At 44.0% G+C, this 24580-nt stretch overlaps 1 protein-coding gene across 2 annotated transcripts; it reads left to right on the top strand.

The window, feature by feature from the left end:
* The first annotated feature begins 1668 nt into the window (after positions 1 to 1668).
* LOC102570841 (butyrophilin subfamily 1 member A1) lies at positions 1669 to 24142 on the top strand. Of its 2 annotated transcripts, XM_014594579.3 has the most exons (11): positions 1669 to 1767; positions 2207 to 2445; positions 4742 to 4859; positions 5474 to 5821; positions 7821 to 8102; positions 11731 to 11835; positions 13047 to 13067; positions 18458 to 18478; positions 19641 to 19661; positions 20509 to 20535; positions 23161 to 24142. In XM_014594579.3, the coding sequence occupies exons 2-11, from the start codon at positions 2395 to 2397 to the stop codon at positions 23679 to 23681; spliced, it is 1515 nt and encodes a 504-aa protein (XP_014450065.2). In that variant the 5' UTR covers positions 1669 to 1767; positions 2207 to 2394; the 3' UTR covers positions 23682 to 24142. The 2 variants fall into 2 exon arrangements, with proteins under 2 accessions (XP_014450065.2, XP_059571050.1); XM_059715067.1 differs by lacking the exon at positions 1669 to 1767 and having other exon boundaries at positions 1917 to 2445.
* Positions 24143 to 24580: the final 438 nt, after the last annotated feature.

Here is a 24580-nt window from a genome sequence, read left to right as displayed (position 1 = left end):
TTTGTTGGCCTGGCCAAGCCCCAGGGACAATGGGGCTCTATAATCTTCTTATAGATTCATAGACATTAGGGCTGGAAGGGACCTCGGAAGATCATCGAGTTCAGCCCCCCACCCCAGGGGCAGGAAGTCAGCTGGGTTCATAGGATCCCAGCAAGATAAACATCCAAATGTGTCTTGAAGGCATTCAAAGTAGGTGCTTGAACCACCTCTAGAGGCAGTCTATTCCAGACCTTGGGGGCTCGGACAGTAAAGAAATTCTTCCTTATGTCCAGCCTGAAACGGTCTTGGAGAAGTTTGTGACCATTTAACCTTGTCATCCCTTGGGGCGCTCTGGTGAACAGGCATTTCCCCAGATCCTGATGTATACCCCTTATATACTTATAGGCAGCCACCAGGTCCCCCCAGAGCCTGCACTTTTCCAGGCTGAAGAGTCCCATAGCTCTCAGTGAAGAGAGGAAAGAGCCTGAAAGTCCAGTCTAGGCCATGGCAAAACTGTAGGCCATGGTGCTTCCTGAAATGTTGATAGACACCCCAATACCCTGCTCAGTTAGTGCCCCTGTGGGTATTATCTATAAGCATTACCAACCAATGTCTCATTCAGGATAATACTGAATCTTCCAGCCAGCCAGGATTTGGGATTCTCTGATGCTCTTTTTCTGTGTCTCTCCTAAATGTACACCTCTTTCAAACAGTGCATCCAGTGCTTGCTTTGCTGAAGTTATTTCTACACCTGGGTTAATGTTTTTGGCTAGAGTTAAAAGCACTCGCCAGGGCTGTGAAATAGGAGCTACATTACCAGGGGCAGCTAGCAGACATCAGAATTGCAAAACAATGGCTATCTTGATTAGTGGAACCATTAAAGACCATTCAAAGGAGAGAGGGTCATTAACACCTGCAGAATGGAGAGCTTAGAAGTTCAGGTATGTTATATAAGCCATGATGTCAATTGTTTCTGTTACCGATGCCTGAATAGAAATGCTTTTTACACTGTCAGGCAGTTGATTTTAAACTCTGGGTGGAACAGGAATCGAAAAAGGGTGCAACTGCACTTCTTGATTTCATCTGGATCTGCCCCTGCTTGTGGGTGTGTCTGTACCCACTGTTCCCAACTTTGGTAGATTCAAAGTGTCCCCTCCATAACTATCCTGAATGTGATGGTCCCCTGGTTGAGAATCACTGTTCTAAAGTCTCAGCTTACCTATTTTATTATAAGCTTAACACAGGCAGTAATGCCTGTTCCTGAAGCCACTTCCTGGTCTACCTCTGCAGCCCCCTGCTAGAAAGAAATGCCCACAGGCAATTTAACCTGGCTATGGCAGCAGAAAACAGTGGTGCCACCAGTGACACCTCTGCATCCAGGTTGGGAATGATTTGTCTACACATACCACTCTAATGCAGTGTAGAGCTATCCCCATGAGTACTAAATGAGCCAGTTCATATATCAGAAGCAGTTTTACTTGCATTAGCATGGAATAATTTTCTCTGCCTTCTGGGTATCTTGTGTACTTCAGATACCACGTGTAGACATGCTGCGAAACTCCTCAACACAAACTATCTAGATTCCTATCTTCAGGTGACATAGCCATAAAGAAATGCCTAACTACAGTTCAGCAATGCATAGTTACTACTGTTTCCAGTAATCTATTAGGGAACTTTTATTCTGAAGAGGATTAGACATGAATCACTATTAATGTTATGTGTGCTGTTCTCAGCAGTTTGGAAAAAAGGCAAGAAGAAAAGCCTCTTCAAAATCACTACTAAATTCAAGTAAGCTGGGATACCTGATCATTTCAGGCTGTCATCTAGGGTGGCCACCCATCTCTAATTTGGCAGGATAATCCCAAAATGGGAACCTTAAATCCCAGTCCCGGGTTGCAAAACTCTGGGAAAGCATTTTTTCTTGGATTCACAGTATCATGCAGGGGTCTGGGTTTTCCATTTGCCGTGGAAAACCACAGGAAATGCTGGGTTTCCCCTTGCAGTCTGGCAGTGTTCCAGCTTGCACGAGTGGGGTGTGGGGCAGCGGGAGAGGCAGGCATGTGTCCCACCTTACCATTTTGAAAAGGTGGTCACCCTACTGCCGTCTGACTTTTCTGGCTCATCACAAATGCTGTTCCTTTAAGAGAAAACACTTCTCTTCTGACATGATTCTCTTTTCTTTGAAAATTGCTTCATATTTCCTCTTGCTGTTGCTTTCACTTTCCAGCTCAGCAAGAAAAAAAACACCTTTATTAGTTTGATAATTCTTTAAAAGCCTTAAGGAAAGTCTATGATCAAATCCTGAGGCCATTTTATAGCCAAAATTAGCTGTGTAAGGCGATCGATGGAAAGTTTATATTTCAAACACGTAACCTGACAAAACAACTGACTTGGCAAAGCTGACTATAAGATTTGATGGGCTGGAACACCCTCAAGATCATACAACTTCCCCAAAGGAACATGTGGGTAAGTGAGCTTTTACTGCTTGACTGCCTTTTATGTAACTGAATTCTAATAGACACTGCTTTTTTGATAGATCAATTATTTATACAAAGACTAAATAATCCTGTAATACTTTCTTTTATTCTCTATGTAAATAATTTATTACATGTGCAATAAAATACATTTAAGAAAATATCCACAGCAAAGGAAGCATATATATATCCCAAGGGCTCCCAAGGGAGGTGGTGCTCTCCCCTACCCTGGGGGTCTTCAAGAGGAGGTTAGATAGGCATCTAGCTGGGGTCACCTAGACCCAGCACTCTTTCCTGCCTATGCAGGGGGTCAGACTCGATGATCTGTTGAGGTCCCTTCCAACCCTAACATCTATGAATCTATGAATCTATATCCTACTGAATGTGGACCTGCTCTGATTTTGGTTAGTTCGTTTCTCGTATCATCTGCCACAAAGCAGATACTGGAGCAAGTACAGTCTACGTAAGGCGTGGGCACAGGGCCAACAGTGTTACAGGGCTGCCCCTTCCTTGCGGAAAAGTTAAGATCCATCTCAGGGACTTGGTATTTCTACACCTCCACATCCTGTATAGGTCACTCAGCTTCATTCATCTGTTTTGCTATGGCAACAACAACAACGGGGAGAATCATGGCACGGTCATGAGAAAACTATGTAAGAGCAGTAATTGAGTGGATTTACTGGGTTTTGCAAGGGTTTAGAAAAATGCTACAGGAATGATTTAAGCCAGGAAAATATGATTCACAGCAGAGACTTAAGGAAGTCAGTTAAGTAAAATAATCCAAAATAAGAGAAAAAACTGGGGAAGAGCTTTTTGATCAGGGATGCCTCTTCCCTGTCCAAAATGGAGGAAAAATAAAATCCATTAAAGACACCATCCTGGAAATTCAGAAAATGTGAAGTTTTCATATAGGGAAATTATCAGATGGAACAATTTGCCTGGAATATGCTGGATTTGTTATCATCTGTAGTCTTTAAATAAAGAATTTCTCTTTGTAAAAATTACGCTATGGTTCACATGCAAATGGTGGGTGTGTAATAGATGGATTCCTCTGTGAGATTCTCTGACTGGAGTTATGCAGAAGGACAGGCTAGCTTATTTTTGAAATCTCCAACTATGCTGGCATTTCCACTTCATCATCACTGTTGTGTGCCCTTCCAGAATGTGGGAGCTCACCAAATGTAAATGACTGAAAACCAGGAAATACTAAATTATTTTCCACCTATTTATTCAAAGAATGGAATAAGCAGACAGATACCTAGATATCATTTCCAGCCCCAAGAAAGGGAAATTGGGAGGCATTTTGGAGTAAGTATTGAAATTGTGTTTCTCTACTTTCTCCTATTTTTTTGGTTCTAGACTTTAGGTGCAAAAAACTGACGATGCCCAGTTGGTTGGTTTGCTCCCTTTTTCCTCCTTTCTTTTTCCTGCATTGCAAACTTAAAAAACTTTTACTATTTTGTACAAAAATCGCAGAATTTTTTTTTTCCCTTTACTCCTTTAACTGTCCAATGCTGGATATGGTTTAGGAATCTAGTGATTTCACGAGAGTTGAAGTTACAAAGTGGGAAAAGGAAAGGAAAGAGAAAAAGGAAAACTCATTAATCCTTTATTTATTGCTAGCAGGAGTTTGAAGAGCTAAAAGAGGATGAATCAAAGAAAGAGTCAGAAAAATATAATTTTAATTTTTGACATCAAAATAAATGCTTTTTAAAATAAAACAATGTTTTCAAGGTCTCTTTTCCTTGCTATAAGATCATGGTTGTTCAAAACCCCTTCCTTTTTTAATACAATACATCTGTATATTATGCCTTGATTTACCCTATAAATCACTGGGAATGCAATGGAAAAAGCAGAATTTGATACTTATTCTATAATCCTTTCCCCTCCTTTTTTTTGCTGTATGATTGAAATCAATTCCCATCTCAAAAGGTGATAGAGATGCTTGCAACTGAGTGCACCACTTAGTTGCAATTGATCCAGTAGAAGATATTATCCCCTAAAAACTTGCTTCTTGCATATTCCCTAGACCATTAAAGCCACAACACAACAATAGTAAAATGTGGAAGGTCTACAGTATTTTTTTATTCACCACATAATTTTTAGCAAAGGAGGGCTGAGGTTTCAGTGGCTGCTTTTGCTTCACAACTTACTCTGTTTACTGTGTACATCCTTTTGTATTACATGTACTATCTGCTGTCTTCTAGCCATCTTCATCCATACAATGTATGGAATCATTGATTTGTGCTCATCAGACTGAGGTTTTTCCTCTCCCTTTGGGCTTTCAGATTCAAAGTACAATGAAGAAGATGACTTTCTTATTATGCCATATCTCCAGACCAACCAGCTTGCTTCATGTTTTAATCATTTTCTGTTTCACTTTGAAAATTCATCAGGCAAAATCAGGTAGGAAGCCCATTGCTTTAATATGTTTTTTGCTGCTACTCAGAAAGTAAGTTGTTTTATTTAGAAATTGACTGGTTCTAGTATTTCATAGAAAATTGAACAAAAGCAACCACAAGTTCTAAAACAGATGAATATAAAAAAGAAGTGTGTTCCCCAGTCAGCCATATCTGTTTGTTCATTTGATCATAGTCCCTCATTATCATAGTCTATATAAAACATATCATTTTTACCCAGTGTCTTCTCAAAAAATTAGTTGAAGAGAAGGAATAATTAAAATAAAATAAAATAAAATAAAACAAAGCAAACCAGATAAAAATACCTCTTTCCCGTTGGAAATTCCATCCCAAGCAGGGATGAATAATCAAAATTAAAGATAAAGTTATTAACTATGCCTACAGTTAAGATTACAGGTAGAATTATCAAGTTTACAAGTAGAATCAAAGATTACAGGTAGAGTTGTTAAGTGTGCCTGACACTTTTTGTTTCCAATCCCCCATAAATTTGTCAGTTTAGATAGAAATTTTCCTAGCTTAACATCTGTCTCATGATGACTTTTTGGAAATGTATACTTTCTCTCTGTATTTATATTAGCTCTGTTTTGACATATTTCACAGCCCAGTTTACAGCTGTTGGACCTGATCAGCCAGTTACCGCCGTTGTAGGGCAGGAAATTGTGTTACCTTGTCACCTGTCCCCTAATATGAACGCTCAGAACATGGAAGTGAGATGGTTCCGATCTGCGTTTGATAACTACGTGCACCTGTATCGCAATGGGAAAGATCAATATACTAACCAGATTCTAGAATATCAGAGAAGGACGGCTCTTCTGAAAGATGACATGGTAAATGGAAATGTTCCCTTGAGAATCCTCAACATCACACGCTCAGATGAAGGGGAATACCACTGTTTTATTCGAGGTGATACTTCTTATGCAGAAACTAAATTGGACCTGGAGGTAGCAGGTCAGTGACTTGTGTCTGTATTATCTTTGTATGATATACAGACTTTTTTTCTTTCCTAATTATGTCAGTTTTCTGTAACTTGTATTTGAATTATTTTACAGTAACACACACTATCTAAATATTAGTCAGCGACTATAATCACACTTCAGAAAATATCTTTCTGATTTTTCCAAATATTAGCACGTACATTCTCAGAATGGCCAAGGGACTTCCTTGCCCAAAAGTAATCCCCAGTGGCCTCAGAAGGGTTCTTTAGTTAGAAAGGAAACAACATCTTGATGTTTAACATGTGTGTTAAATGCATACCTTAATTTCTAAGATATGTAACTTAGATGGAATTATGTAAGTCATATAGGCTTCTGATTGTTACCCTCGTTGTTTTAAGCTTGGGTAAAAGTCAAATGTTATGGTTTGCTTGGTACAATCCAGGTAACATTCAGGGGAAAACTGTTAAATGAGGCTGGGCATTTATCTTGTACTGCTTTGACACTGTACATCAGGGGCGGGCAATTATTTTGGGCAGAGGGCCGTTTACTGAGTTTTGGAAAGCCATTGAGGGCTGAATGACAGGCAGCCCAGGGCAGATTAATATTAATTTTCTACATTTTTGGGGGGCCCCGCAGGCCAGATAGAATGGCCTGGCAGGCTGCATCTGGCCCCCAGGCTGCATTTTGCCCACCCCTGCTGTACATGGAGTCAGAGAGATTTATTTATAAACAAAGGACTAGATGGGATTTCCTAGGACTTTGAGTCACGTCCCCTGCTTTTTCAGGGAAAACATCATAAAATTCTTATCATTAGTTCATTGAACGTTGTTGTAAATGTGGTTGTTTTGCCCCCACTATTCCAAAAGGAAGGCTGCTCTTGGTTGGTGTTTTGCTTATGAAATTTATTTTCATTTGTAGCCCATATTTATTTGTGATTAGATTATATCAATTTTTTCTTGTATCAACATTACTGTTTAGCTTATTTCGTTCTTTTTTGTTCCTTGTGTTTTCCTGCCTGCTGTACTTACAGAGAGCAAACCTATCACTGTTGGCCTTCATTTTGCAAAACTAAATGAGCCAAAATATTCTAGTGTGTTCTTGTACAAGGAACTTTCCATTCCCCTAATTATTTTATTGGCACTCCTCTAATCATCTTTGTGGCATCTCTTCTTGGCATTCATCTTTCTTGAACTAATGACCAGAACTGTACATTGTATTCCTATGGTTAGGGGAATGGATAGTTCCTTGTACAAGAACACACAGAGTGGTGGGATTGGGGGTGAAGTGGGGCCAGTGTCAGACCCAGAGTGGCAGAAGGTGGGGGCGGGGAGCGGGGCTGGACATGGAGCAGCAGGATGGGGGATAGTGGGCCCAGATGCAGGCGGGGGGCCGGACACAGGGCTCTGTCCCTGCTCACCCATCCCCATCATTCTTGACAGAGAATTTGCTAATATAGTTATAATGTTTTTACTAAAATAAGTTTTTTGAAAGAATGGAAATATGGGATACTTCATTGATTTAAATGGTATGATCAATAATACAAAGAGCCAGGTAATGCTCTTGGAAGAAGGGAACAAAATAATGTTGAAGTAAGCTGTTAGCTTGAACCTTTGAAATGGCTCATGAGACGATGAACTTTGATGTACTCGTTGATTTCCCAGGTTGAATAAGGGGACACAGTGTGATGCAGCTGTGAATGTGTCATTCAATCCTAATAGGACATATGAGTCCATGTATTTCCAATAGAGACAGCAAAGTATTAATAGCATTGTACAGTCCCTATTCCCCCTCTCTGCCCCCCCTCCTCACCACTACAGGTCTGGCCCTACCCCACTCCTCACTGCTCTGGGTCTGGACCTGCTCTACATCCCCCCCAGTCTGAGTCCAGTCTCGCTCCCCCACCCTGGCCACTCCTTGTCTGGCCCCACTCCCACCCCACACTGCTGCGAGTCCATGGGATTCTATGAAAGTTGATCATGGATTTTACAGAAATATACCTACTTTTCCTCTAGGTTTAGGTTCTGCTCCTCTTATTTCTGTTGAAGATTATCAGGATGGAGGGATCAGAGTTGTTTGTCGATCAGCTGGGTGGTACCCAGTGCCTGAAGTCCTGTGGAGACATGCCAGTGGGCAACAGTTACCATCACTTTCTGAAACAAAATCCCAAAAGGGGGATGGCCTGTTTGAAACAGAAAATTCAATCATTATAAAACATCATTCAAACCAGAACTTGTCTTGTTGCATCAGGAACAACTTCATCAATCAAACGAAGGAATCAGCAGTTTATATATCAGGTCAGTTACCATCCAGAAACAAGGCGAAATGCAGAGGAAAGCAAAGCACAACAAAATAAAGCCAGCATTCATGTATATGTTTTTGTAAGCAAGAAGGGAGGATGGGAGGCTGTTATTCCTGGGGGCTAGTGTTCATCCATTTTGATTACTTTCATTGTGACTTTCAGAATTTGAAATTCCATGTAAAAATAACTCTGAATTTTCTAAAGCTCTATCTTAATGAACAGAACAAAGAATGAAAATCTATTTCCCTTTGTGCATCTAAATAACAGTTTTTACCCACATAACTTCCAAAAAACACTCATGCACAGGTAGCAACTCTTTCCCAGCCGATGTGGGCACTTAGGTAGGTACGTATAGATTGGGCTTGTTTTGTAGGTCATGTACTGGCTAGATATGTAAGGGGCTATATAGGCATGTCCCTTGTGGATACAGAACAGCTCCTATGGTACCAGAATGTAGATAGCCAGAAACACATTAGACCTGGGGCAGGGGAAAGGAAGCAGGGGGCCCTATCCTGGAGCTTCATTCCTTGCACTGCCCTCTACCCATTTTATTCAATGACTACTAATTGGAAGTGGTGGGAGGCTGGGGTGGCGCAGATGCTAAGGTACAAATTGGCAGCCCAGAGGTTGCAAGTTTGAGGCCAAAGCAGAAGCGCTCATGGTGTGGCCCTTCCTGATCCAATGAATCTGTGAATTCTGCGAAATACCTTGTCACGGGGACATGAAAAAGGAAGGAATTGCAAGTGGCTATGGCTCAGCTCTCCAAGGGGAGCATCAGAGGGCCTGCATAACACCTAACCTATGGTGTAGAAACTGGAGCACAGTATTGGAAAGTGAGGGAGATGCAGGTTTGAACCTTCTGGGTCCATTCCAACAAGCGCATATGTGCAGGGGCATGTGTTTCACATGAGACAAATAGCAGCGGCACATACTTGTGCCGCTGCTATTTGTCCTTGGGCATGCTCCTGCACATGTTGGCCCCAGTAGCCTTACCTGGAGCTCTGGGGGCGTCTTGGGGCAGCAGTGGTGCTGAGCCAGCTGCTTGGAGCCTGGCCTGCAGCCAGAACATGCCTCTGGCTGGCCAGGTTCCCTTTCTGGTGGTGCACACTGGATCCCAGCATCAAAAAAACCTGCTGCACTGCTAATTAGCAGTGGGGAGAACTTGTTCATATGCACCTGTATGCGTGCAGTTTGCAGTGCCTCATTGCTTTGAGACATCTCAAACCACATGTGCACACTTGTCAAAATGTGCCCTCTGTGGGCAACAGGGGCCTAAAATCCAGGTCCCTGGGTTTCTAGGCTCATACTGTAAGCATTTAGCTTTTGAAGCTAAAATATTGGCAAGTCCTCCTCTCTGCATTATTTTTCCTGAACTCCTGTGCTGACATTGCATATGTGCAGTCTGCTTGTGCAGGTTTATGCAACCAATGTGTAAAGGGGGGCCACAACCAGCCAGATAAGTATTTAGAAAGCTGCCACTTAGACATGAAAAAGGAAACAGAATTCCACTCAACGAAACGCTGATGGACTGTTCACTTAACCCACCAGTTCATCATTTGTTGTATGAAATGCAGATTAAGGGCTAGACTTACACTAGTTATATAGGCATTACATCAGACTCAGTTTGAATTTCGGTATCTAAATTCCAATCCAGATTGGCCATGCTCCAGCAGACAAGAAATGCTTGAAATACCTCCATTTTGGATTGCAAAGTTCCTAGGCACCTCCACAGACAAGGACGTGCTCCTGCACTTTGTGCCATTGGCCATCTGTCAGCAACATGCTGCTCAGAGGGAACCTCAGCACCAGGCTCCAGCTCCATGCTCAGCTGTGGCAACAGGCCCAGTCACATGTATACCTGCCTCACCAGACCTTCAAGGGCATGAGCGATCATGGCTGCACTGTGTTGATGCTTTTCCAGTTGTCTGGGACATTACCCATCTCACATTACTTTATCAATATTGTTGACAAGGGCTCTGAGAGCTCTCCTTCCACTTTCTTCAATACCCCGGGCTAAGTTGGTGTAATGAACACCTCCGATTTGAACTGCAACATGTTGCAAGGTGGTGGATAATGGTGTGAGTCAATAAAACTTGATGTAGCTAGCTCCCTGAAGGTGTGGTGTGGCTGGGCCTGTCACCAGGACTGGGTCCTACCTGTGACTAGGGCTGGGGCTCCTCCTTAGCAGCAAGTGACCGGTCATCCCTCTACTTAGTTTTCCCAAACCAGTCCCACCCTGCTCCCTTATCCAGTGCCCAGTCACTCAGCCATCATGAAGCCTCCCTCCTAATCTCCTCACCATGTTCCCTGTGCCAGGCTACCTACCTGAGTTGTCCTTCACTAATCTTTAGGTCCTTCTCAAGTCCCCTTTACTCCCCTCTAGTCTCCAGTCTCCTCTCTCACACCCTGGTCCTTACGACATTTCTGCCTAGCCTAGTTCTGTCTTGGCTCTTCATCAGCTGCCTGGTTCACATTGGGCTCACACTTCTCCTACCTGCTGCTTGCGGCCCACAGGGACCCTTATATGTGAGCCAGGTGAAGATTGGCTGTAAAGCAGTATAGCAGCAGCAGCTGCTAAATCTTGCTACTCATAGTTTTGGCATAACTAATTTTCTTCAGGGTACTCAGGCCCAGTCAGCTGCTAGACACTCATAGGGGCACAGCAGAACTGCTCTGAGATGTAGGTGGCTTTTGCAGCCATTTTAGATTCCTCTAAAATGTACACTCGGTGGCCACGGATGTTGCAGATGTTGGATAATGCACTTAGGCCTTTGCTGAAAATTCTAAATCGAGATAAATAGAAGAGCAGAAAGAGAGTTATACAACTAAATGGCAGGTAATCTTTATTTACACGTTTAGTAGGTGAAACAGGACCTGGCAGTTTGTGAATAAATGTGGTTAAACTGATGCAACTTGATTTTTGTGGCCTGCCGGTGAATACATTTCAGAATGATTGAATGGTAGTGTAAGAATGATGCTGTAGCTGTGATGGTCCATAAATGATGTGAAAGGCAAGGATTTCTTTCAGTGCTATTTTTCATTGAACCAACTAAGTAGCTGGGATAGTTAGACAAGACTGAATGATAGAAGAGAGGAGAGCATCAATGTAAATAAATCAATGGACATACTGAGCATGGAGGAAGTTTCAGACAGTCTTGAACCCCACCCTGATGCAAACATTTAAAAATTATAAATAGGCAAATTTCTGCATAAATATTTGGCTGAATTTAAATATTTGGGAGAAAAATTGGATTTTCAAAATAATACGATACTTTCCCTGGCTTTTCTAAATGCTGCTGAGCACTGAGAGGCAAATTGTTTCCTGGTGTAAGTCAACTGACACTAGTCTCATTATAGAGGCAGAGAACATAGTCACGACACAAAGAGCACTGAATCAAACCCGACCTGTTTACTCATTGATAAATCCATGTCAAAAGTCTGTTGGTTGAAGTCATTTTTAAAATCAATTTCTGGAGATTTGTCCAGTGCTGAGGGGGTCCTACTGACACCCTCCTTTCAGACTAATCCTGCTGAGGACATTTTACATATATCTATGGAATAAACTCATTTAATATTTCTCATTATTGCAAATGAATGTGAGTCTGTGCCATTTTGCTTTTCAGATCCCTTTTTCCCCAGGGTGAATCCCTGGATGGTGGCGCTGTGTGGAAGCCTTGTGGTTTTGTTTGGTTTCTTGGCCCTGGCAGTTTGTCTCTTCAGAATGAGAGGTAAATATCAAGGGGAGGGAAATATTTTATTTGACAAGAGCTGTCTCATCTACTAAATCAAAAAAGGGTAAAAATGGGATTTTTCATCAGTCTAAGCATGGGGAACCATGGTGGTGTTCTGCTGCAAAAACAGCCCAGGTAAGGAATTCGATCCTAAGGGCAAGCTCACACAGCAAGATGAAGATGTCATTGTTGCATGTGTTAACAGACCTGTGTTAATTTTGTTCAGCTGGCATGGGTGACATTAGCAGTGAAGATGCACTGGGTCTAGCTTTTTCATGTGTTAGTAGGTAGAGTACAAACCCTTCAGGGACCTAGACAAGGAATCTGGTTGCTATCACAAACTCCTTCACATAGGCGACTAGTGCCTCCTGAGTCAGGGGGGGCATGTGCCCCCCGCCCCCCCAGAGGCCAGTCAGTGACCGGGGTGGGGGTTCCCCTGCAGCTGATCATGCCAACCCAGAAGTGCCAGCGGAGCTCCTGGAAGCGCCAGTGGTGCTTCTCCTGGCACCCCCACTCCCTGGCTTGCAGGAGGGGCATTAGTGCTCCCACCTGCCCCCCCTGCCCATCACCTAAGCGAGGAGCGCTGGCTGACAGGGGGTGCACTGGCACTCTCGGGGGGGCAGGTGCACCCCCTACATTTTGCCACTGCTCTTGGCAGCTTGCCTTGTATTTAACTGTTACGCATATCTACTTCTATCCCAGTAGAAGAGAGTGAAACCTCTGTAAATTATTGTAATGTCACACCACCACAAGAAAGAAACAAGAGCACATTTGAAGTTAGTTCACCCTAGTTTTTACAAGAATGGGCAGGTGTGACTGTTAAATGGATCTATTTCTACTCCCAATCTATGTGTGCAGATATTAGTTCCTTTACTGGGGTGGACACTAAGTTGGTTGAGTGTCTCTTTCTCTCAGATGAATAGTAAATCTCTTGCACAGATGTTGAATCCTCACAAAGATGCTTGTGTGCTTTGCTTTATTTGGTGGGGAATTATTTGTTCTTTACATTAACTAAAACCTGAAACTTCTTATCTTTGTATTAAGGGCATGAAACTATCAAGTTGTGTTAATTATGTAAAAACTTTTGTGTGCCTCCTATGCATCTCCTCAAAACACAGGTGCCGTTCATCCATGAGAATTCACTCCTTTAACCATAATAAAAAATTGCACTTCCTAATACTAATCACTACTCATTTCAATTTGTTTAGGGAAACTTAATGAAGAGATTGGTAAGTGTCATTATCTTTCCTTCAACCAATAATATTTTTGTTCAGTGGGAGAGTCCTTTAATGTGTTTCATTTTATTTATAGGATTTTTAAAATTGAGTAAAAAATGAGTTGAGAATGAAACTTTCACATTGAGTCTTGATATGAAAAAATGTAAAAGCAATAAATAAAACTTTTGTGTATAAATTGTCTTGCACCAGAGCCTTACTGTATTGACTTTAATCTAGTACCGATAAACTAATGAAATGTAGACATATAATATGTAAGAGAAAGAGAGAATGACACCTTCCCTTGTTTCAGTTAGTAATATGAACCTATCAGATTTCTTCAGTAATATAGTGTCTGTTGACAACTCCTTGTGCCATTGGTGAATTTCACCTGTAAAGAAGCTGATCTTTTAATTGTGTAACCAAGGGAAACAGCAACAACAATAATAACAGTAGTAGTAATAATAATACCCCTCTTAATCATAGTTCATATTTTTGCTGTTTTATTTTTAAGACAAGATACAGGTATTGCTCTGTTTTCCCCTTCTGTGGCAGTGCACTTGCAGTGCCTGCCACTTTAAGGGCTGAGTCAAGCAGCCAGCACGGGCTTAACTGCGGCACTCATGTTAAAACGCTGGCTGTCTATATAAACATAGTAGTTTGCTGCGGGCAACCAGGCAGAAACATTGCCTGGCTGAAAGGCTGTATAATACATCTTGGAGGTAAGGATAGGAGCTTATGGGGACGGTTTGGAGACTCCTGGTCCTGGGCATGACCTAAATCTGCACCCTGCCAGGGATGGGTGGCCTGGTGGGGCTCCTGGTGATGCAGGAAATGCCCGGCCAGTTACCACCACAGTGATAGGTGGGTTGGGATGCCTTAAGCCTTAGCCCCCACAACAGTGTGGGTACAAGGGGCCAGGCATGGCTATGGCCACCTGAGCCCAAAGATGGTGTAAGACCCAGGCGGGGCCAGGCAGAGCTGTGACCACCTGAACCTCCACCGGGGAGGGAAACCCCAAAGTCCCAAAGGAAGGGATAGTTATGTAACCCCAGAGACGGGGTGGTAGTGAGGGCCCAGAAGAGGGTTGAGCAGGGCTGAGGGTCAGCCTTAAGGGCAGCCCAAGGGGGTGTGCAGAGAAGGGCCGTGGGACAGCCTGTAGGGTAGCACATGGGCCAACGCCTGAGAGAGCTAGTTGAGGGAAGTGTAGAGCCCCAGTGATGGAGGACAGAGACCTGGGAGCCCAGAAAGTGGGGCCGAGGGACCAGTGTATGTTTTTGTATGATTATGTAAAGCTGCCCCAGGAGGGGCCAGGGCAAGCTTGGCCCAGGAACTTGGCTGGCCACTACCCAGGTGAGGGTCACAGGAGAGGCCAAAGAGACTGTATGTCTGCTACCCAAGGCATGATACGGATAAAGTCTATGGCCTTTGGGAGCTGCTTCAAGAGGGAACAGGGTGGAACAAGTTCTTGATGCAAGAAAGAGACCCTGTGAGAGCAGGTGGATTGCTATAGGCCTCAGTGAGAGGAGGGCACTGTGAATGTGCCTATGAAAGAGGCCTGACAGTGAGTGCTAAGCTTGGCCCAGCTGTAGGCTGGGAGCACAATGTCACCATGGATGCCATCTGTGAGGCATGTGCTGCGGTGTAGGGGAGGTTTGGAACCACAGATAGTGCCCTTTGGCATCAGGCCATGTAATGGACAGTCTTCTGCATTTACCACCCATTTATGGGAACAGCAAAGTCGTGGCAGGAGAGGCAGGGTGCACTGCCCCATAGAGACAGATGGGTGGGCCAGCATGAGACCTGGCCCCGAGCTTGCCCCCTGTCATACCTTCCTTTTTCATTTTGCTTGCATTTGTCTCCTTCTGAAAGGGGCTGCTTACAATTTTTATTTTTTTAAACAGAGGGATTTGTTTTATGGGAAAAAACTGTAAGTGTCTGATCTTGAACCCCTAATGTCCCTTGCCACTGATTGCAATGAATGTGAGATCATAAGTCTTATCATTTAAGAAGTAATGTTGGTAATTTTATAACTTCAAGTTACACATTTTGCATGCCAAAACTCTTCCAGCAGAACTAGTGATTATATAGGAGACTTAATGGAAGATGATTGGGTTCTAATTCTATTGAGAATTCAACAATGAGAATTGTAAATCCTTGAAAATAGGGAGATTTAGAATAATAGAAAATTAGGGTTGGAAGGGACCTTAAGAGGTCATCTAGTCCAGCCCAACTATATTGTCCCAGCCAAGACTTTGTCTACCTGGGGCTTAAAAACCTCTAAGGATGGAGATTCTATAACCTCTCTGGGTAACCTGTTCCAGTGCTTCACCACCCTCCTAGTGAGAGATTTTTCCTGATATCTAATAGGGCTGTGCAAAGCTTCAGGTGCTGATTTGATTCAGAGGGGATTTGGCCTGATTTGGAGGCTGAATCTCTAAATCTGAATCAAATCAAGAGAACAATTCAAAGGTCCAAATCAATTCCAAGCTCTCCAAATTGATTTGGAAAACATTCTGAGAGCTTCAGTGATTTGGGCAGTCCCTGCTTGCTGCAGGGTAAGTAGGGGGCAGGGAAGGGGGAGCTGGAGGAGCGGGGAGGGGACCATGGGGGGCTGCCCCATCCTGCTCCCCCAGCTCGCCTTCTCTCCCAGTGCCCCTCCCCTCCACAGCTGCCCTACCCGGCCCCAGCTCCCAACTCTTTTAAAAAAAAAGCCTCCACTCACTGGCTACTGCCAGGTTGGGTAGGGGGTGATCCCTGCTGCCCCCCCTAACCCCGCCCACTCTCCCAGCCACCCCCATCACTTCCCTGCCCACCTCAGCTCCCAACCCTTAAAAAAAAAAGCCCTGACTCACCAGTTGCTCAGGGCTTCTGGGGGCTTGTGGCAGAGCCCCACATGCAGTGTGGGGCAGTGGGAAGCAGTGGAGATCCCCACCCCCAGCCTGGCAGAAGCCAGTGAGTGGGGGCTTTTATTTATTTATTTTTTAAGAGCCAGGAGCTGGGAGAGTGGACGGGGCAGCCATTGGAGGGGGGGTGGTGAGGCCGATTTGGAGATTTGGCCAAATCTCAAAATCAGATTTGGCCGAATTGCTTCAGGACAGTGATTCTAATTGCTGAATCGAATCACTGTCCCCCGAATTGGCTGAATCTGAAACGAATACTAGCCGCTTCACACAGGCCGAATTTTTAACCTAAATTTCCCTTACTGCAACTTGAGGCCATTGCTCCTTGTTCTGCCATCTGTCACCACTGACAATAGTTTAGCTCCATTCTCTTTATAACTACCTTTCAGGTAGTTGAATGTTGCTATTAAATCCTTCCTCAATCTTTTCTTCTCTAGACTGAACAAGCCCAGTGTCTCCTCGTAAGTCATGTTCCCCATCCCTCTAACCATTTTTGTTGCCCTCTGATGGACTCTCCCCAATTTGTTCATATCCATTCTGTAGTGGAGGGCCCAAAGCGGGACATGATGGGCTCCTATACACATGCAAGGAGCCTGCTCTGACGCACTGGAAATCCAGCACATCAGAGCAGACTCAGTTGAGTCTGGTGGAACGCAGAAATTAATGTGCTCCAGCAGACTCTAGCATCATGTCTATCAGCGTCCCTGTGCTGAAAAATGACAGTGGGGCATTTTGAACTAAAACTTGTTAACTAAGCTTTAGTTCAAAACACACCACTACCATTTTTCAGTGCGAGAATGCTGATACATGTGACACTCGGGAGCTCTTAATTAGTGCAGCTCATTAATTAAAGCATCCCCCCCATGCTTCTAAGAGCATGTGTAAAAATGCCAGATGTGGCCTCAGCAGTGCTGAATTGGGGGAAGTGATCACTTCCCTTGTTTTGCTGGCAACACTCTTACTAATGCAGTCCAGCCTGCTATGTTTAGCCATCTTCACCACAAGGACACACCTTTGGCTCATATTCAACTTATTGTTCACTGTAACCCCCAGGTCTTTTTCTGCAGAGCTGCTGCCCAGCCAGTCAGTCCCCAGCCTGTATTGGAGCATAGGACTTTTCTGTCCTAAGTGCAGGACTTCGCACTTCTCCTTACTGAACTTCATGAGATTTCTTTTAGTCCAGTCCTCCAATTTGTTGAGGTCGCTCTGAATCCTAGCCCTACCCTCTGGCATATCTACTGCTTCACCCAGCTCAGTGTCATCTGCAAACTTGCTGAGGGTGCACTTCATTCCCATCTTCCAGATTATTGATGAAGATATTAAACAAAACCAGCCACAGGACTGACCCCTGGGGCACTCCACTTGATACCAGTTGCCACTTAGACTTTGAGCCATTGATTACTACCCTTTGAGTCTGATGAACCAGCCAGCTTTCTATCCACCTTACAGTCTCATAGAAGTTTCATAGACATTAGGGCTGGAAGGGACCCCGGAAGATCAATGAGTCCAGCCCCCTGCCCCAGGGGCAGGAAGTCAGCTGGGGTCAAAGGTTCCCAGCAAAAAGTCCATTTATCCAACCTGTACTTCCTTGGCTCATTGCTTGTGAGAATATTGCAGGAGACCATATCAAAAGCCTTGCTAAAGTCAAGATATGTCGTCACATCCACTGGTCTGCCTACTTCCACAGAGCTAGTCATCTCATTATAGAAGGCAAGCAAGTTGGTCAGGCATGACTTGCCCTTGGCAAAGTCATGCTGACTGTCCCTAATCACCTTCTCCTCCTCTAAGTGCTTAGAAATGAATTGCTTGAGGACCTGCTCCATGATTTTTTCCAGGGACTGAGGTGAGGCTAACTAATCTGTAGTTCCCTAGAACCTCCTTCTTCCCTTTCTTAAATATGGGCAATATATTTGCCCTTTTTCAGTCACCCAGGACTTTTCCCAATTGCCATGAGTTTTCAAAAATAATGGCCAGCAACTCTGCAATTGCATTGGCCAAATTCCTCAGCACTCTTGGATGCATCGTGTCTGGGCCTATGGACTTGTACACATCTAGCTTTTCTAAATAGTCCCTAACCTGTTCTTTTGTCACTGTTGGCAGCTCACCTTCTCCCCAAACTATGCTGCCAGGTACAGTAGTCTGGGAGCTACTCCTGCCTGTAAAGACTGAGGTAAAAAAGGCACTGAGTACTTAAACCTTTTCTGCATCACTAGGTTCCCTCCCCCATTCAGTAGGAGACCCACACTTTCCCTGATTTTCCTTTTGTTTCTGACATACTTGTAGAAACCCTTCTTGGTATCCTTCACATCCTTTGCTAATGGCAACACAATGTCTTTTGTCACTTAACTGTAATGAACTCACATGGTTAGCCAAACATGAATGAAATGCTTATCATTTACCTTGCTAGGAATATTCATAATAAAAATAGTCCTTTGAGTCAGCATAAAAATTAAAATGTTCCAAACTAACTTCTATTTTTTTCTATTTACATAAATATTTTAGGAACACATCTCCAGAAAATCTGTAAGTATTTTTCTAATTGGGCCTCTTTTATGAAGTTAACTGTGCTTAATTCTGCTATTTTTATAGCTATTTTTATTTCTATTAAAGGGCCACAAAATATCAGCATAAATTTCCGTATGATAATTATGTGTATACTGAGACTGTAAATGGATGATGCATCTGGGACAAAGCATTTTGTCTTGGGATCCTACAGACACATACCTTCACTGTCTTACTTTAAATCCCTTTGAAGTATGTAGCATAAAATGTACTGACGTGTTTTCCTGGGATATGGCCATATGAATCCATAGGATTATTTTGGGTCATTTTGGAGATGTACTGGCCAGGAAGTATACTCTTGCTGGTCACCGGCTGAGAAGCAAAAATGCAAGTAGGAAGGGTGATGTGTATAAATGACTGTTAAGCCTGTTTTGATGCGAGTCAAGCCCTGGGACAATTAGGCCCACCTGGTAGTTAGATAGATAGCTTTTACTTAACAAGCAATGCAAGGAAGCACATTAATAGAGTCCAACAACCAGGAAAAGGGAGAGCAATAGAGTTCTGGCTGTGTTATCAGAGTGGTCAGTGGCATCAGTCAGGGAGGAAGGGGGAAATGCAGAGTGAGGAAGTGTGGGATACCTGGAGGACTGATGAGGCCTGCGCCCATTGAATATTTTGTTGTGCCCACATAACACTGAACTAGTTCAAAATGAACTGATTCAAACAGTACTTGATTTTCCAGGTACACTTTTGAACCATTCAAGGAGGTACCAAACTGGATTAACAGGCATATATGGTCATCTATACACATGCTCCAGTGGGATGTGGGAGAGGTGTTTTAATTAGAGTGGCTACAAGAGCCACTTTAATTAAAGCGCCTAGAGTGTTTTGCATATCAGCATCCCTGTGCTTCAAAATAGCACTCCCACCATCATTTTGAAGCATGGGGATGCTGATACATGAGACAGAGAATGGCTGGAGCATGGTAATTGCCATGCTTCAGCAGATTCGATTAATTAAGTCTTCTCCGATGTGCTGTAAGTGCAGCACATTGTAGCAGCCTCCACATTTGTGTATATGTACCCTGTATCTTCAGGTTTAAAGCACATTTAAACCATTCTAAGTGTTATGTGTGTCCATGCCGCTACCTATATGTTTTTCTTTTTGTTTGCATGTTACTCAGATGAGCTTCAGCGAGAAATTGGTGAGTTTTTCTCTTTTTGTAATGTTGTATTTTCTATGCTCTTAAATCTCTACCTCTTACTGTTATCTTGCTGCCCATCAGTGTGCTATCAGAACACACTGCACATAACTTCTAGGAGGCTTCATGGAGAATTTAGCTCTTCCCCCTCTGAGCAAAACCTCTGCTTGTGGTTCTAGCTGATCAGAAGGCATCAGCACTTTGAGTTTAATTCTCACTGGGATGAGGGTGGCATTTTGTTCCCTTTTTATTCATAAGTGTTCAGTCCTACTCATCTACATGGCAATTTTGTTCCTCTATTCCTGGTCACATAAGCCTGCATGTGTAGATGAATGCGTACATATAGATGATGAAAACTGGACACTTAGATGACCAGGAAAGTGGTTTTTATGCCAGCGTCTACACATGCATGCATTACAGCACAGTAACACTGTGTGTGGACCAATTTGGGACTAAAGTTATTCCCAAGTCAGTCTATACAAACAGGATTAGACATGTAGACACCTTACTGTGCAGTAACTGCTCGGGCATAATTTTGCTACCTGCATCAAGCAGGTAGCAAATTTACGCCCAGGTTGGCATAAGTTGGCATTGTTACTGCACAGCACGGGTGCACACATATAGACACATGCCCATATTGCTCAGTAATTTTTTATTACTGTGCAGTAGCCTATGTTACTGTGCATGTATAGATGCACCCAGTTAGTACTTCAACACATTGCCCCATTTCTGTACAGCATTACTCTGGTCTTGCCTAAATTCAGTTTAGCGCTGTTTTTCATTTAAAAGTCCCCTTACTATTGCATTTGCTAGGAAATGTTTTCATCCCTGCTTTTCTGTTTGCTTTCAGAATGGAGAAAAAGTGCAATCCACCCAGGTAATGAAAGATCCGACTGAATCAACATCAAAAGCTCTCTTTTTCCTGAGATTTCCGCTTTACTTTTCTTATATGTTCAAACTCTAAGACAGACTAAGAGTTTGGGTCATGAATATGTCTTTACTAAGGTGAAAAGACTTATGAGCTCTTTGGCCAGATTATTTATTTTGGGGAGTAGTGTGTTTCCGTCTCACTGGGGGGCCATAGAATGATAGTAAAGTGGTTGAAGGATCTGGAGAATCTGGGAGGGAGAAGTAGAAAAACACTCAGAAGGGGTCTAGTTAATGGCTTGGCTGCTCAGCAGTATTTTCAGAAGCTTTCCTGTGATCCCATGTGGCCAAACACCAGCTGCTGCTCAGAAGGAGGAAGGTCACACAGTTATTTCACTGAAATACCCTGCAGATAGCTCATCAACTATGTAAACCCAAACATGGGGCAGAATCAGAGCTACATGGAGGGATGGAGAGCCAGAAAAGTGTCTTGCTGGGGTGTGGGCAACCAAGTCTGGGGCCACTCAGAGATTGAAGTGCCAGTGAGGGTCAGGAGGGGTGAACAGAATCTGGGGACAAGCCAGGAGGTCAGTCTGAGAGTGGGATCTAGGACTGAGTCAGAAAGCAAGGAGATCAGGCAGAGAGTGGGGTCAGAGAGGAAACCAAGTTGAGAAGCAAGGAGATCAGGGAGAGAGCGGAGTCAGAGCACAGACCAGAGGGAACAGCAGAAGAGATCAAGTAAAATCCTGTTGTCCAGATATTTCCTGTTCCTATGCAGCGGTTTATATGGGGGAAATGAAAGGTCAGCTGACCCTGACTGGGCATTTGGGTGACAGGGAGTGGGCAGAGGGTTAGGATCTGCTAGAGGTTTCAGACAAACCTTGCCCTGTCTGGGTGGTTGGTGTGGAACAGTAGACCTGGAAGAGTGGCTGTGTTGACCAGGCTGAGGCCATAGGCTGAAGGCCATGGCCTGAAAGAAGGACACGGGGAGAGTGTGGTCTGTGGAATTTCTTGTTGAAGAATGCTTAGGAAGGAGGAGGAGAGGGAGAACATAAGCAGGAGCACCAAAGGAGTGCCTCTCTGAACAAGTTGACAGCATCTATTTAGCTTTAAAAAGGCTTTTGACAATGTCCTTTCCCAGAAGTTCTACAAGAATCTCTCTCTTATTTGGGTGCCTATTACATGTGCTCTGGGGTGATTTCAAAAAAGAATCTATAGTGTAAAAATATTCGAACTTGTGCTTTTTTGCAAGTTCTTTGCAACAGAAGAATTGTTCTATTATTTTTCTGTAGTCAAAAAATGAGGGAAAGCTCAGAACTGGCATTTTCTGAGGAATACTTTAAGTCTAATGGGAGGTGCCTTGAGCTGAAACAAGCTAAGAACCACTGGTGTAATATCTGCTGTTTGTGAGGTTTGGGCCAACTAACAAGTGAGTTTGGGGTTGATCATTTTTAGGACTTTGGACTCCACAGTGTGTCCACAAGTGGTGTACACACATGGCATAACATATATATGAGGCTATGGTGTAGCCGACTCCATATGTCTCAGCTATATATGTGTCATTATAGCTGCTCATTGCTGAGAAATGTAAGTGCCAAAATGCTACATAGTTGATCAAAACCCCATGCCACTTAGATGCCTAAAAAAAAAAGAATTTCTCCCCACCCCGTACATTTGCCTCCCAGCTGTTGTCTTTCGCTTTCGGTCTGTCATTTATTGCATCTCTCCAAATGTGTACCCAGTGGTGACATGTAGGGGGTGCATGGGGGTGCATGTGCACTCCCTGAGAGTGCTGGTGCATCCCCTGACCAGCCATGCTCACTGTGGTGCTCCTGGAAGGGGCAGCAGTGATCGGCCACCTTGCGATCAGCCGCGGCGGGGGGAAGCCTGTGATTGGCCATGGCAGGGGGACCCCCCTTGGTTGCTGACTCATTGCTGGGGGGCACATGCCCCCCTGGCTAAGGTGGCACTAGTCACCCATGCGTGTACCCATTCTGTTTCCTTTTCCCACCATGAAACTCTTGACATTTTGTATGCATGTTGTCTTACTCTCCTTTATCACATTGTTAGGTATTCTTTTCTGTTGTGCCTCAGACATCTGGGAAACTGAACTTGCTTTTTAGCACCAAAATCTGGGCCATCATAAATCTTTGTGCCATGTAGGCTATTTCTTCACTGAGTTTCCAGCACCTCTGTGTTGTGGCTTTCTTGGTGTGAGAGTACCGCTGAGCGACTGGGTTCACTAGAACCTGGAAGGGGGGAGGTGGAATACAATGAGATTTTAAGATGGGGGCAAGAAACTGTGAGGGGAGATGAGATGCATGATGGAGACAACATGACTACACTCTTCTGGGGCTCCACTATAACCTCCGGGTCTCTAAGTCCCTCTTCAAGGACAGGTGGGTGCAGGAATGAAACTGGGAGGAATGATTCTGGGTCCCAGCCCTTGCCCAGCTGATCATTACTTTTTGTGACTGACCCACCTCTATCCACAGGGGATGAATTAACTTTGTCTCTAGGAGGGAGACTTCCTGATTCACCCTTCAGCTGAGGCTGATTCTGTCTCTGAATTGATCAAATGCTCCCCCAGGGATAAGCCCTGGCCCTGGTGCACTGCTTTTCTCTCCCTCTACAGAAAATCTGACTGTGGATCGTGACACTGCAAATTCATTTCTCATCGTGTCTGAGGACAGGAAAAATGTGAGACGGGCAGGCACGCGGCAGAACATGCCTGACAATCCTGAGAGATTTGACTCGTGGTCCTGTGCACTGGGCTGCGAGGTCTTCACCTCAGGAAGACACTACTGGGAGGTGGAGGTGGTTGAGGGGCAATTCTGGGCAGCGGGAATTGCCAGGCAGTCTGTGAGGAGGAACACATTGACTGGCCCTAACACTGAGGAGGGGATCTGGGCTGTGGAGCAATGTGGAAGTCGATGCCACGCTCTCACTGCCCCTCGTCCCACACCCCTGTCCCTGAACCAGGTTCCCAAGAGGATGCGGGTGTTTTTAGACATTGAGGGGGGGTGGGTGGCATTTTTCGATGCTGATACTGAGGACCCAATCTTCACCTTCCCACCAGTCTCATTCACTGGGGAGGGAATCCGCCCCTGGCTCTGGTTGGGGGTAGCTGGATCCCAGCTCCAGCTGTGCCACTGAGACAAATGGGGAATGGACCAGAGAAGACCTCTAAATCAGGCACTCTCAGTCATGCTCAGCTCTCTCTTGAAGACTTTTAACCATGTAGTCTCGGTGACCCTAGAAGATCAGTTCTGGGTTTCTGCAGTGTCACACCATACAGAACAGGAAGAGACGGAGATGGAGAAGCCAACCCCGTAGCCCACCTGTTACACCCTTCTTGGCTTCGGTGGAATCTGGCAGCCCGTAGGATCAGACAGAAATGATGGGGAACCAGAGAGGATGGGGTGAATAACAGTGAAGTTGAAAGCCGAAGGCTGGGGGGCCATGAAATTTGTAAATGCACTTGAATCTGACAGTGACATGTATTGCATAGTTCACCTATTTAAACTCCTAGAACAAGACATGTGAAACTATACATGTGATTATTTTTAAATGTTGACCCTTTTTCTTGTTATTAAACAATCAATCTTTTCAGATAATTGGATTTCCTTGCATTCATGGTAAATAACATTATTTTTGATCAATAGAAAAGATTTTTTTTGGTTTTGTGGTCTTTAGCTCTTTCATTTTTTGCGATTTTTTTTGGGGGGGGGGGGAGGGGGGAGAAGGGAGATGGAAGAAGCAGGTACCTTCAAATAATTTGGTTTCTCACTGCCCAGAACAGGTTGTATCATTGGGAAAATGTCATATGGCAAACTGATAGGCTTGCAGGCATTGCTGTGTAGAAAGAAAGCCAAATATCACTGGACAGTTGGCAGCTTGCCTTTCTTGATATTTTACAAACCCAAAGCTCTAAAGCTGGAAAATTTTAAATAATGTGCAAATAATCTTCTTCCAGGACTGCTACAACAAGGTGTGTTAATATGTGTGGTCAGAGTCTTCGATGTGTAAGAATTTAGGATGCAACTCTTCTTATA

Source organism: Alligator mississippiensis, chromosome 11, assembly GCF_030867095.1.
Source record: "Alligator mississippiensis isolate rAllMis1 chromosome 11, rAllMis1, whole genome shotgun sequence".
NCBI classification, from domain to species: Eukaryota; Metazoa; Chordata; order Crocodylia; family Alligatoridae; genus Alligator; species Alligator mississippiensis.
Note: the sequence above shows the minus strand (reverse complement) of the source record. Positions and strands in the feature narration are given on the sequence as shown.